The 15,236-nt window shown below is 41.2% G+C and overlaps 1 protein-coding gene across 10 annotated transcripts in view; it reads right to left on the minus strand.

The window, feature by feature from the left end:
- The window catches only part of TRPM8 (transient receptor potential cation channel subfamily M member 8), a 96,524-nt gene that overhangs the window by 20,259 nt on the left and 61,029 nt on the right, over positions 1 to 15,236 (minus strand). For 7 of the 10 annotated variants that reach the window (XM_068686192.1, XM_068686188.1, XM_068686186.1 and 4 more), the window contains 11 exons: positions 14,732 to 14,906; positions 13,623 to 13,690; positions 11,149 to 11,346; positions 8,925 to 9,027; positions 8,321 to 8,439; positions 7,693 to 7,983; positions 6,494 to 6,589; positions 5,435 to 5,564; positions 2,891 to 3,036; positions 2,036 to 2,148; positions 1,377 to 1,593 (listed from right to left, as the gene is read on the minus strand). In XM_068686192.1, coding sequence (XP_068542293.1) covers positions 1,377 to 1,593; positions 2,036 to 2,148; positions 2,891 to 3,036; positions 5,435 to 5,564; positions 6,494 to 6,589; positions 7,693 to 7,983; positions 8,321 to 8,439; positions 8,925 to 9,027; positions 11,149 to 11,346; positions 13,623 to 13,690; positions 14,732 to 14,906 — 1,656 coding nt within the window. Of the gene's footprint in view, positions 1 to 1,376; positions 1,594 to 2,035; positions 2,154 to 2,890; positions 3,037 to 5,434; positions 5,565 to 6,493; positions 6,590 to 7,692; positions 7,984 to 8,320; positions 8,440 to 8,924; positions 9,028 to 11,148; positions 11,347 to 13,622; positions 13,691 to 14,731; positions 14,907 to 15,236 lie in introns of those variants that run through there. The other 3 variants (XM_068686191.1, XM_068686193.1, XM_068686194.1) reach the window with 3 other exon arrangements.

Below are 15,236 nucleotides of genomic sequence, written 5' to 3' on the forward strand. Positions count from 1 at the left end.
ATCAAAGGGAATTTTCTTCCAAATGCAGAAGTTATGAGAGCAACACTTTGCTATTCAAGCAAGTCTGTGTTTCAATCAAGTCTGTGTTTTAGGTGCCTCCACTCCCAGAATCGAATTGGTACAGTCTGGCCACTAGCTATTAATGCAATGACTGGGATCTGAAACTGTTCTACCTGCTCAGATTAGTGGGAAAAAGTGGCATAGGAAAAAAGGTTTCTATCCCTAAGGCTTCCCCCTGGATCTCTGCTGGGTACACACAGGAAGTGCAATGACAGGTCCAGAGACACCAGAACCTAAATCAGCAGAAATAAACACTCCATTAGTGTTTTAATTGCAACAGTCTTTTACTTTTCCATTTTCCTTAGCAATTAAATTAGGCTTAAACAGGGTGCTGCCTTGACTATTAAAAAAAGGAAAAAGACTGCACAGAAATCTAAGCATAGCAACATCAACACTCAGTAACGTCATTGAAGCTCACATAAGAAATGTGATTGCAGGGTAGCCTGATCCAGCAGGTCACCCAGAAACAGTCATTTGGAGACTAACGCCTCACAGGACAAGCAGAAGGCAGCACTGCACTGAAACCACACATCCATTTCTCTTCTGATGGCCCCAGCGCTTTTTGACTCATGTCTCCACTATCCTGAGCACAGACTGGCTTGCCTGAAAAGCCTGATCCTGAAATCTTCAGAAACAGACCAAATCCACCATACTTAGGAGAAGGAGAAAAAACAAAACAACAAAACAAAATCCCCCAAACTCATCTGGAATACTCATCTAGCCTGGAAAGTATTTATTTTTTAGTAGATGCCAAGCCTTCTTCATTAAGGTGGTACTTACGAAGTGAGAAGAGTATCAGCTATGGCATTGGCTACAAAGGCAGTCCTGCACACTGTTCCCACACCACATCAGTACAAAAACATCCCAGGCTGGTACTTGGGATTATGTAAAACTAGCACAAACTGTATTTATGACTAAGAGATAAACATAAATACATAAAGATACGTTGCTCATGAAAAGAAAGGGAGATGTGGAGAAGCAAGGGCAAGAATCACTTGACCTACAGGCATGTATCTAAGCATATCTTGTTAAACCTAACCTCTATAATCTCAACTGCTTTAGCAACCTCAGCCAAGCAGTCCTAAGAAGCATCTCCAGCAGCATCAGCGTATCCATACAGCCTCAATAGCTGTGTGGATCACAGCTCAACAGCCTGCAGATATTGGGACATATCTAGGAATTAAACATTGGGAAGTCCCAGGAGGTGGTTCCCCTGTAACTTAGAAGCGGCCTGCACTGCCTTAAGCTACAGACAGCTGCCAAGATAAAGCTTCTATTCTAGCATTAGACATTTTTGGTTTGCAAGCGCTGCCTACTTGTCTCACTTCATCACAAAGCAGGATGAAGACCAGAACGTAAAGGATCATCTCCAGGACAGTAGGTTCCTTCTGGAAATCCATAAGCAACACGTAGGCGAAGAGCAACAGGAAAGCAATGTAGAAGATAACATTCCAGGAGAAGACCACAAAGGGTGAGGTGAAGAAAGACACATAATACAGGAAGAGTTTCTTACTCTTCTCCACAGGTTTTTTCCTGAGAAATTAGAAGAGGGAAAAGGTATCAAAGCATAGCCGTATGCCTGGAAATATCTGTGTTTTGTCAAAGTGAAAACTAGAAAGGTACAAGGACTAGTATAGGACTAGCACTTTAAAGGAAATGCCATTCTGTATCTGGCATCAGGCATAAAAGTAAATTGGCATATATTAACTCCAGATCAGAGTGAGAAAACAATCTGTTAAAAGACCTTTGAGCCATTAAATATTTTTATCTGAAAGTGACTGAACACTGGAAGAGGTTCAGAGAGGTTGTGGAGTCCCCATCCATGGAGATACTCAAAACCCGACTGGACACAGTCCTGGTCAATCTGCTCGAGCAGGGGGATGATCTTGAGAAGTCCATTTCAGCCTGAATTGCTGTATGATTCTATGATTAATTGATTTGTTTTACTTCTGTTAATGAGAAGCCAGCTGATTACCTGAATGAGATGAAACCACAGCCTATTAAAGGGAAAAAGAAGAGACACAGTATAATCTTCCAATTCTTAGTATCTCTTGAAATCTCTCCATACCACTGCTTGGAAAGGAAATTCTGCAGGGAAGAAGAAAATACCCTTGTTTGTTGTAACAGCAACAAAATAACTTTGGAATGCTATTAGAGGACATTCGATTTAGGAGGAAAAAAAAGAAAAAAAGCTTTGAGATTTAAAATAAAATAACTGGGATTCCTATTTCAGTAATAGAGAATGTTTTCTGCATCAGTAACAGTGTGCTGGTTCCTTAGTCCAGCCATCCCCTAGCCTATCTGAGGAGTTGAATGTGAGGCTAAACAGGAGCTGACCTGATTTATAAGGCACTTCACACTGGGCAGTACATTCACACTGTGTACACACATGACTTGTGCCAAGGGGGAAGTCACTTCAGGCAGTCTTCATCATCTAGATTTTTATGATTTACAGCTCTAAATCATCTTCCCCTCTTGACTTAGTATTTGTGGGCAAATCAGCCATCAGCTGTTAGCCACACGTTGTGCCCCATCAGGCACAATCCGTGCTCTCTGGGATGCATTTCACAGCACTGCAGAAGTTGGTTCTGTGAGTACCTGTGGGAAAGGGCTTTGCTACAGCCACACAAAGCTCTGCATTCACACAGCTGGGAAAAATCACCCCTAGGTTCTGACCTCCATGAGGGCAGTGTCTGAGCTGTGGCCTCGCACGGGCTAGTCCCGTGGATGCAGCATTTTGGCAGGAAGAATATTTGCTTTTCTTATTTTAGAAGTCACCCAGATCACATGAGTTACAGCAATCCATGCACCTTCTTGTCACTGATATTACCTGCACCCCTGGCTGTGCAATAAATTGCTGGTCTTTTGCTTCCACTGCTAGTTCCAGGCAATTGCTGCCTCCCCAGGCTTCACAGGAATAGGTCAGCAGCTGCTCAGCCAGATCTTCATCATTGCTGTAGCACTCAGTGAACAGCTCTGGAGGAAAGAGACCGCCCAATAAGGAGAGAAAGCAACCCTATCAAATCTGTCCCCCTGACTCTGTCCCTGTTTGACAATAGCTGCACAGCCCAAAGGGCAGGAATTACCCAGCCCAGCCCTGCAGCATTAGTGCTCATTCATACGGTACCTGCTGCATGTTTATACATACACTTTTCAACACAATCACTCACACACTGAGCTCCAAATTCCCTGCCACTGAAGGCAACTGTCACTGCCTTCAGTGATTTAAAAAACATAATATTAAAGCACACAGATTCAAGAACTCTTCATCATGCTGAACATTTGGAAAAAAACAAGTATTCTTAATTCTCTATTCTTAACACACTTGCATGTATTAAGCTTTCATATGGAATTCATGTCTGGATGAAAAATTGTAATATCAAATCAGCTTGCACAGAGATAATATTGAGTTCTGCACTGAAAAATGAGGAAAAACATGAACTTCTACTCAAATGATTCAGTACTTTTGCTAGTATCATTTTCTTTTCATTCATTTAGCACTGATGTGGAGTTATAGTCAGTGTCAGCAGTCCCATACTAACAGAGTTAAACAACATGGGCAGAATTTGGTAGTTTTTCACTGAGAAATGCATTGCAAACATGGTTGTTGAAGAAGAGCTATAAGCATCTTATTCTGCCTGTAGAGTTTTGCCACCAACCATCTGCATGGTGTGAAAAACAAAGTTTGACTTGCAGGACAATTCTGTTTGGAAAGAAGCTAGACCAATGACCCAGGTAACACGTCAAGGACAAACACGGTCTGCTTTTAGGAGCAATATCTACAATAAAACACTATCAGTCTGTGGAGATTTTCAAGATTTGGCTAAGCAAAACCATGACAGAAGAGATTTAGTCTTGGTAAGAGCTCTACCTCAATGCGAAGGTGGGACTTAAGGCCTCCAGAGGCCCTTTCCAGCAACATTTCCATGGTTTCCCTACTCAACCTGCAGGGCTATTACACCTTAACCATTACCTAATCTGACTCACGATTATGACAGCAAATTGCTTGAGAGAAATGGAGTTACAGATTGACCATTTTCCATATCCAGATCAGTCAAGAGAACAAGGCCATAACCCATAATAAAGCCCCCAGAAGCAACACTACTGTATTTCCCTCCAAGTTAAGGAACCACAGTCCTGCACTACGGGGTCGATCACAGACAATTAATTTGTAAACTGTGGGCGCTACAAATTAATCTGCCATCTGCCACCTGCATTGGCTTTCATTTGTGTATTTCTCTGAAGGTTTTGCAGGATAACTAGGCATTAAGAAACTATGAGCATTATTGTTCCAGAAAATGGCAGTCTTAAATAAATAAAGAGCATCCACTGCATCCTGTCACCAATTAGTCTTTAAATAAGAAATATTTGTTATTCTGGCCCATGAGAAGCAGGGCTCAGTTCTGGACCACTGACAACCCTTTGTAACAGGAGAAACTGAAGGCCATACAAAGAAAGAAAAATGAGTGAGATAGATCTGCATTCTCAGTAAGCGACAGTATCGCTTGTCTTTGGGGAACAAGGAAAGGCATACGATTTTGTAGTTTAGAATTTAGGGATTCAATACACTTTTCAACTGTAATTTATTCTCACTCCTACTTTGCAGCACTACTTCAAATTTGAAGGCAGACACTTCTCAACTTGAACGTTACCAGTACTCATGAAGAATGTTTCTCTTATTGTGTTCTCTTTGCTATTTCTGGGAACCCTTCTTCAGCCTTGCCATTTTAAGAGGCAACTCTTCCTCCCAATGAAAGATCTCTACAAAAAAAATGCCCAAACTCTTGCTTTTGGAGGCAAGCTGTTCAGACAGGACACATGGATTTTAATGGGAATGGACAGTGTGGAAGCATTAAAAACATTTTGATATTACTGGCACAGGCTGCCCAGAGAAGCTGTGGATGCCCCATCCCTGGAAGTGTTCAAGGCTAGGTTGGAGGGGGCTTTGGGCAACCTCGTCTAGTGAAAGCTGTCCCTGCCCATGGCAGGGGTTGGAAACAGATGGTCATTAAGGTCCCTTCCAACCCAAACCATTCTATCTTTCTATGATTTGATGATAGATATCTAGTTTTCTAAATGAAAGTTTATTTCTACTCCCTTTTGAGATGTCATTCTCTTCTTTCCAAATCAGGCTGAATTTCTGGGCAGCATTTCAGGCAAATTTAATGAATTCTCTTGCCTTGCATTCTGCTAAACAAAACCAGCATGGTTTTCAGTTTGCATTATCTGCACAAAATAAAAACATCACTGTGCAATCATCACTATACATCAGATCTGGAGATCATTAAAACAAGTAACGTTCCAAGAAATTAAACAACATCCTGATCTCTGACTCCTCTGTTAAATTTCTAAATGACTTAACGAAGGCACTTACCTACTGCTCTTGTCTCATACTCGTTAGCGAGTTCCTCAGACTCACCAGCAGCATTTATGTCATTCTTCACCTTTGCCATGCTTTTCAGAAGCTTACTGGCCCCAAGGGCTGCCAAAGTGCAACCTCTGGTCTATGGAGAGAGTAAAGTCATGTAAACCCTTCCGGAAAGGGAATGTGATATATTCTTTAAAAGTTATCCTGCTCTTTTTCCAGCTGCTCAGTTCCTAGTCAAGACTGGCCAATGAAGAACCAGTTCTACAAAACGAATAATTATCACTACTGGTTTGGTAACATCTTTGTGATCAGTCTTAAAAGTTCTCCTGGTTAACAGTTAGATATCAGCTTTGTATCTCTGACAGAAGGTTCACAGAAGAGGGTCTGCTCTGCCATGAGCTACACTACCATATTTATTGTCCACCAGCCTGGACCAAACGTACTATTGTTAGTATATACCAGGGAAGACGTACTCAATTTTGGAGACACAGACCAATATGAGCAGGAGCATCCATCAGCTTTGCTTTCATTTAGCCTCACATTTGCAGCCTATGAATTATGTATTTGATTAAATCATAACTAAAGGTATTGTCTAATGAAAATTAGAAATGGATTTAAATCAAATATCCGAAATCACAACACATCCATGTTACAGAACGGTGGGGGGAACTCTGTGGAATAGAGGGGTTAGCAGAATTGCCACCATGGACTTCCAGAGGGCAGACTTCAGGTCTGCTAGGTTAGACTAGAAGATCCTAGAGGTCTTTTCCATCCTGAGTGATTCTATGAGCTCAGCCTTCAAGCTTAAAAACAGATAAGAACACGTAACTATATGTAAATGCTAGTTTGGACTGCTGACGCATACCTAACATTATAAAAGGAAGGTATGAAACCCATAGCCAAGCACAAAATGGGTAATATTCAACCTACTTACAGAGCCACAAAACAATTATCTGTTGTGGTTTTGTGTTCAACGATGGATCGGGAGCCTTCAAAGGCCTACAGCCCAAAGACAAGGAACACCACTGTGATGTGTGTGGAGGAACAAAGAGGAACTCAACTTACTTGCTCCCAAATGACTTTGGACAACTCTTTCTTGTTCTGAAGAACTGACCAAATAAACAGAGCTTGCAATGGATGCCTTGTGATAGGGCACTCATTCTGAAAGAAAGAGCAATGACTCCTCAGACCTAAGCTCCTGGAACAAGTCCTTAGCCTGTCATTCTCCATTCTCTGTTTTCTTCCTTTTAAAGCCATCCCACTTATTCCCTTTCCACATATTCCCTTTCTTGGCCATCTGGCACTTCTCACACTACTCTAAGTTACAGCAGCCTTATATTTTCCTGTTTAATTTGGAAGACTTAGCCCCACTGCTTTTCCTAAATGTGCATTAAAGGACATTTGGGTCAAAATCACTTTCTGCTTTAACCCATGCAGTTCAGATAGTCTCATTCAGAGCCTGACTTTGTGTTTAAATAACACAGATTAGGATCCTCTAAAAGGAATGTTAATTTTACACCAATAGGCCTTTTGTGTTCAAGCAAGGCCCTGAACTTGACAAAATCTGAAACAGACACAAAGTTCTACGCTACCAACTGCTTTGTATTAGGGCAGTTTGCACCAGCAGATTGCAAAGCAGTTGTGAAATAACTCCTGAGCAACAAAACTTTTAAGAAGCAAAAAGCTTCAGTGGAAACTCTCAAAGCTAACTAGCAGTTTTAAACCAAATTTCCCCTAATTGTCACACATGTTGCATTATGTCTCTGAAGTCCACAACTGATTTCAGACACTTAATATCTGATCCCTAGGCTCTGATTCTGCAATTTAGATCTGGATCTTAGTGATAACTAAGGAATGCGGTTCTATCTGACGATGAAATAAGGTCCAGAAGGTGCTTGACACTCTTGCAATAAGCAAGGTTTAGAGCACAAAATACAATACTCTGTACCCAGGTATGAGTCCAAATTATTCATGCCCAGCTGGTACTTCAGTACTGGGCTCTGAATTTATATTGGTGTAACATACAAGCATCACAGCACTGATTGCTCTAATAGAAAATCTTACAACTCAACATCCAAATAAACCAGCCACTTTTTCTCATAGTTAAACAATCCTTACAAGTATTTGTAATATGAGGAAACATGTTAAGTATAAAATAAGGCTGACTGTTAAAAGCAAATCCTGCTATACCAGAAACAAAACATATTTTTTGCTTTTTTCCCTTTTCAGGGATGCATAGTGGAACGGAACTGTTCATCACTTACTGAAATATGTATCTCCATCTCATCCTTGCTATTTTTATCATCTTTTTTGAGACCTCTTCGGAAGTCTTCAACCATCTTCCACACAAATGTGAGAAGTGCATCATTATAGGAGTTCTTTGCAATCTGCAGGTTCTTGAACACCAAGCTACTGAAGTTGTTGGTGTACAGTTCCTTAAGGACCTCTGTGGTAAGGAATTTCCTCAGGTTCAGGCCATTTTCCAAGAAGAGACGAACAAATTTGGGCCTGTCTTTCACTAAGGCTGTGAACATGACATCCTGCAGGTCAGCAGACTAGGAAGAAATGGAAGAACAAATATTAGGAGGCATTTGAGATGTGAAAAGATGAATTAAAGGCCAGACACAAGTAACTAACTGCCACATTTTCCTTCATGCTGGCACACTTTCATCAGAATCAGCTTTTTCCATATGCAATTGCATTTGTTAGGTGGTGTGGACTATTTCCAGCATGGGCAGATCACCTTTGCAAGCAGTGCAAGGAGGAAAAGGTGGTCTTACTTAACACAGAGGATAGGATATTGAGACAGTGGCTGCTGTTTCATCTCTCTGCTCTGTTACATCACTGCTCCCCTGGCTCATGCCACTGTACTCAGACAGAAGCCATCTGTACCTCCCAGTTTCGGTCATTGGTGAAGATCTCATCACTGGCCAGGTCCAGTTGGTTCCACTCCAGCAGCAGCTTCAGCTGCCCATTCCAGTTATCTCTGTCATGTTCATTTGTGCTGAAAGCTGCAGAAGAAGAGCAATCCTCTAGGTAAAACACCAGACACAGAAGAGCTTCCTGGCATACTTACTCAACTCTGCTTTTCACGCGCTACTCAACAAGACCCCGACCAAGCATCTTTCCCCAGATTCATGCACATCTTCCTGATTGGGTTTTAGGGGCCTCTGGAAACTTAGAAACACATCTAGTGCCCAACACATGTGTATATCTTCCCTTTCATGCAGCATGCAGGAAATGGGAATGTCGCCGTCCCAGAATGCTTCAAGTAACATGCCCATGTGCTCTGCACAGAGCAGGGTATAGGAATCATCTGAGAAAAAAAAAAAGCAAGCATGTCTCAAAGCACAACAGAGGATATACATGCCTAGGGCTGAACCTTGCTATTCAAAATCCCAGAGTAACCCATCTTTGTCCATCTATTTAACATACACAAAGAAAAAAAACAAAACAAACAAACAAAAAAAACGAACAGAACAGAACAACAACTTGCCTTTGTAGAGAGCAAAAGAAATGGCATTGCTCACAATTTCATCTCCAGCTTCTTCTATTTTGATAACTGTCAGTAAATGAGGGTTCTCGAGGACTTCTTTGATCTACAAAAAGGAGAACCATTCCAAAGCACTCTAGACAGTTTAGCAGTTGATCTCCTAGAGCATCTTTAACAAAAATTTCCCATTCACATTGTAGCAATCAGTCCTATTTCCAAATACAGTTAAAATTTATACAAGTCCAGATAGAAGCAGATGAGATTTAAAGTCAAAGATTAATTATCCTCTGAATATATAGCAAGTGACTGTGATTCCTCCCTATGCAGATCGTTACGACCAAAAAGATATAATCTCAGTAATTAGAAACCAGTCATAAAGAAAAACAGATTGTGACAGGCCACATTTCAACAAATGTCTGGCAGTTTATTATAAACCACTGCTTCTACCTCCTTGTGTTTTGTCGAAACCAGATAATTTCTCACATAACTGAGCTTTCATTCTAGTGTACAGAAAACAAAAAATCTTAGTCATTCATAACTGAAGGACAAGACATGCCAGCAGAAACTAAAGGTGGCTTATCTGTGAAAGCTGCCTTCAGCAGCTCCACACTCTCCAGTGCAGGTCTTTGTGGAAACCAGAGGCTTGTGATCTGCTCAGAGTGCAGCTCTTTCTCCTCAGCATGAGATAGCACAGCCCCCAGGCTCAAAGTACAAGTTCAGATTTATTTTCTGCAGGCCTGTCTCTGCAAAAGACCACACCTACTTTTTCCTGTAAGCTTGTTAATACAGAATCAGGAAAAGGTACCTCTGGAGATCTAGTCCAACCCTGCTGCTCAAAACTGGGGAAAGCACAGCAAGATGCCCAGCAAAACTTGTAGGATGCCCCACAGACTCTCTCTGCCAAGTTCTCACTGAGTTTTGACTCAGGATTTATCAGAAAAAAAATAGCTCCTTAAACTTCAATACCAGAAGCTTTGTTTGGTTCATATCCAAGGAAATACATGTGGAAATATGAGCGTCTGAATTCCCCTCCAGCGTTTGTGAACAACTTGCAATGCTACATTCATTAAAAATAAATAATAATAAGTTAAAGGGGGGAAGAAAAGCTGAAAAAGACTTAAATGTACAGGATGGAACATACCATTTTCCATCCCCCATTACGAACATGCAATCACTCTCCACTGCCAGCTCCCTGCTGTGAACACGGGTAGGAGATAATTAAGCAAGAGAGGGAAACAGAATCAGACCCCAGGATAAAGCTTTGGGCTTTTAATTGAGAAAGTCAATTAGCTTAAGTTAATGTATTGTTCAGTGGGCTGAAGTGTTTTTGGAACTAAGATTTCTGAAAAATAACAGAATAAGATTTTTTGGAGATCCATTTTTTCTGTCCCTGTCATGGAGGGCAGAAATATGTCTAAAAACAGGTGACTCTGGTGAGCAAGTAACTGGAGAGTTAAAACAGTTTCCTAAGTCAGGCCCAACCAACCCAAGAGAACAAATGCTCTCCTCAGTCCTCCAGTTTCCCCAGTCTCCAGAAAACACTTAGGATCACAACGGTAACTAAATTCTGAGGGCTCTGTGGTCAAAGATAGAGAGGCAAAAGAAGATTTTGCTGGTGTATGTACAATGTTCTACCTTCAACTGCATCCCATGTTCAGAGTACTCGTAAGTCCACAGTCTATTTAGCAAGTGTCCTACTCAAGATGGTGTAGGGATGCTACTGTGGTGAAATCCTGACCAACTAAGCCTCTAGAACTAAAGATCTTGTCCCTGGTCTGTAAGGGAAATCTGTCCACCCTGGTATCTTAAAGGATGCAGGAAGAAAGGCAAAATCTTGTTGAACTTGTTGAAATGTGAGGATCCTGGAGTAGAATTGCTACAATTTGAACACCTGCAGGGCAGCAGCAATACCTCTCTGCCTCTGAGCAATCCAGCAGGATCTAGCAGTGTGAGGCCTGATTCAAGATATCCAATTTCACACCTTCACAAAGCACACAAGGGAGTCAGGACACCAACCAGCACATCTGCCAAGAGATACATCCAGCAACCAGTGCTCCAGAGGAATCACACGCACCCAGAAACCAGACAGCAACCTGGCTTTAGCAATCCTGTACCCAGAACTAAACCCAAACTCAAGCTGTCTTTCCCCAGACTAGCTGCTCCTGACCTCCCATTTATTTTCTACCCTTCTGCCACGTCCAGCCTCTCTACAATAACAAGCACTTACCCATTTGATCCAGCTTTCAGTCTCCTCTTCTGAGAGCCTTGAAATAGTGCGAGGCAGATACCTGAGCAAGCTCTCCTTGACGCATGAAGAAGCCAGAGTGCTTTCTGCCTCCATCAAGCTAGCTATAACATCAGCGATCCGTCCAGAGCCTTCCACGACAACGCAGGGAATTTTACTCTTGATGGCCACATGGATTGACTAGGGAGCCACAGAGGGAGAAATGATGTGCTGAAATGTGCTGAAAAATGTGCTGAAGTAATGACAGAAGAACCCCTAGCCCCCCTGTTATAAAGACCACAATAAGAGATACCTATTTCATTTGCATCATTGCCACTGAGAACACCACCAGAATATAAGCTGCCTGACAGAAAACTGTACAAACAGAGCAAAGAGAATTTATGATCAACCACAGAGCACCTATTAGCTATCAGAACAGACTCAGAGACAGCTTCACAAAGCAAAAAATCATTCTGGAACTGTCAAAACTATGAGCAGGTTACTTACTCTTTTCAATTGGACAATGGGTTCATGACAAAAGCAAATCATTTTTTCTTGCCAGCTAGATCAAAGTGGTTTTCTTAAGAAGGGTCCAACTAAAGTGCATGTTTTATATCACAGGGAGTTTAAAACAGAAGCTTGTAACAGTTTTACCACTCCTCTGCTAAAGCAGATTCCTGTCATGATACAGGCACAGAAGATGAGTAATAGGGAGCTTTCCTGGCCAACACCACCAGGAGTAAGGCATGGCAAGGACAGACACCCACAGCATGGAACCTACTGTGTCACCTTGCGCTGATCAGTCTATTCCTTGTGAATACAGGCTTAATAAATGATCAAGATCATTTACCAAAGATAAATGATCAAGAAGGCAGACACAGATGTCTCAGTGTACTTGTAACCTTGATAAATAACCCGTAATTGAACAATCATCCAGTAACTTTTCAGAGGAAGCTCTTTTCAGGAATTATGCATTTGATTTAACAAGGCTTTTATTCATACTGATTAGATAGCTGGTAAGTCTGTTATGCATCATTTCTCAACAGTGGGCTTGTTGTCTCTCCATGCATGTAATCATAAAGCGTCTCATGTTGCTATACTGCATGCTGTGTAGAAACAACTCCTTCAGTGATGACAAAATCCTCTCTTAAAAGCTGGCAATGTGGAACTAAAAGAAGATAACACTTTCAGCAAAGCTTCACTCTAAAACCTAAATGGATGCTTTTACCTCATCTTAGGACTTCATATTAGTCCATTGAACTGTGCATCTGTATTCATCTACAGTCTACTTGTGGGCAAAGCTAGAATTAATCACGTGCATGAAACCAAAACACCAGAAAACACACAAAGGCTGGGGTAATGACCTGAAATTTCACAGAGTGATTTAATGTTATTAAAGAAGAGATAACAGAGAGTGTGCTTAGGATTGTTAGAAACACATTCTTTGTCATCCTGACAGCAAATTAGTTTGATTAGCCTCAACATTAAAACTACAATTCTAGTCAGAACGGGTAGTATCAAGATCAGCTCTTCAAATTAGGCAATTATAAGTATCACCTCTGCTTCAATTTTACTGCCACAAATACTAACATACTCTTTCCATTGTACCCTACCTTCTTGCAAAACCCAGGCCTTTTCTCAGATCTTTCTCAAGGTTCTTCAACCCAGGCAATGTCAGCTCTTCTATTTGCATGCTAGTCAAAACCATCTCGTCCTCACTCGCTGTTTCTGATTCCTTTCTACACATCCTGATTTCACATCTTTTTACTCTTACCCTAGCCCCAGGTCCCTTTGCTCTTTCAGTCTCATATTCCTCACTCAGGTCACTCATGTTCATTCCTGCAAGGGTGCATTCTGTTCATCCTCTTCCTACCTGCCTTCTATTTGAAGATGATGCCTAATCCCTCTCCTTCTACAGGATCAGAATCAGCAGAGCCTTCCTGCCTTGTTCAGCTGTCTATATTTAAACTATGTGTGGCCCACAGTTCTCAGGAGCAGATATCAAGTCAGCTCAAGCAAGCTCTGAACTGGAGAATCTCCAACACAAACTCACCTTCCTTGCATATTGGATGAAAACACTAACCTCCACAAAACAAGTGCAAACTGAATTTTGGCAAACCAAAATATAAGACAACCTCATACAAAGAGGATCAAGAGCTACATGGCTGACAATGATTACTCTGATTGCTGCTCAAATTAACTTGTTATAGAAGAACAAAGAACTGTTCCACCTAAAAGTTTTTCAGAATGCCAGCCTAAGGTAGAAACTTTGCACAGAAAATATCAGCTGAAACAAACTTCATACACTTAAAAACAGTTGCATGCCAGCATTCTTGCAAGTAAGTATTCTTCAGTGAATAATTGGACGGGATACTTTATCACGTTGCTCATGGAGTAGTATCTAATCTCTCTTAAAGATTAGATCAGTGCCCCTACTGTCAAAAAGTGAAAGAAAGAAATGAAAGAAATAAACTTACTTTCAAAGTCTCTTTCCCTCCACCTTGGGCAAAACATACAATTGGAATCTTCCCACCGTAATTCGATTCTGTGGAACATGCCAAAAGAAAAAAGGGAAAACTTTCAACCCATTACTGCAATTTGATCAATCCATTTCTTCTCAGTATAATGATAGTTTCCAAGCTGCTCATTTTGATACTAGTTTACTGTTGGTTTTGCTAAATTTATCAACAACTTTATTTTTTTTTTTTAATTAAAGCTCTGTTTTGACTAGCAATCTGACTAGGCTGGCATCAGACAGCCTTCTCCAATAGATACTTTCTTCCTCCTAGCAATCAGAATTTTTATTAGCTCCAATGTCCCCCAGACATTTGATTTTATTCTATTTACCTACTGCTTTGACCATTTTGAGCCTATATACAAGGTCCTTATCAAAAGCTGAAGGTTCAGAACCACTGACTCTTCAATTTCAATTGTAAAGGATAGCTAAGACTCCCATGACTCTAGCAGCTAGTGTTTAAGAGATATACCAAGTTTCATTATAATCCTGGATGTTTCATCATGACTAATAGCACATATGCTTTTGTGTGTGTGTGTATGTGTGTATATACACACACACACAAATATTTAATTAAGAACTTCCTGTCAAGGCCTTTGTTTTTTTCCTTTCTTGGCAAAGGAGCCAAAAGATAAATTAGCAGGTTACAGATGAATCAATCACCTTCAGAAATGAATATTTTTGGAAAAGCCTAATTTCAGCTCCTGTGTACCTGTGCTTCAGCTACCTGGAATTCAGTGCCAGGTGGGATATATGTATATGCAGAACCAAGGGTCAGCCTCCCACAGATAGCTCAGCAGGAAGAGAAGGAAGGGCTGCCTTGCTGAAACATTATTTGCTGTGTCCTACAAAGGACTATTGCCACATGCAGAAAGGAAGATGAGAGGAGATTGCACTGAGGAAATCTGGCTGTTCCTGAAAGAGCATTCACGTAATACAGACAACACACCCTTTCTAGCATTCACAGGACACTACTACTACTCTTTTATTCCCAGAAAAACTTTGTCAATGAGCCCCAAAGCATGCAAGGTATAAGGAGAAGGAGGTTTGCAACCTGACGTCCACACCTACCTGGGATAACCCGCTCCGAAATGTATTTTTCTAACTGAGTTCGTACTTTTGCCTCTATCGTTGGGTGCCCATGGGTGCCGTTGTCAACCAGTAAGAGATGGGTGTGATTATTATCCAGGCAATAGAGGGGGTCTCTCTTGAGATCGTCCATTATGTAATGGGCCAAGTAGTACCCCTGGAATCACAAATAAAAAAAGTGTTTAACAGAGATGCATGCACAAGCCTTCAAGGACAAGACAGTGACAGCCAAACCCTGAGCCACCAACAATTCCTCGTTATTTAGGAGTCTGAATTTCCTGATTCAAGATGCTGCTCACTGACAGCCCCAACACACACAAAAGACAGTGGGATAAACCCCATGAAAGAGCACAATATAAATATTTGTGGAGAAAGTTTTTCTTTACAAGAGCAGCCTGATTTGAGACAATTCTCTCAGAACTGTACCTCAGGTAATGGAATAGAATGAAATTGTGACAGTTTAGTCCTTTCAGAAATCCTATTAAGC

Source organism: Anas acuta, chromosome 6 (genome assembly GCF_963932015.1).
Source record: "Anas acuta chromosome 6, bAnaAcu1.1, whole genome shotgun sequence".
NCBI classification, from domain to species: Eukaryota; Metazoa; Chordata; class Aves; order Anseriformes; family Anatidae; genus Anas; species Anas acuta.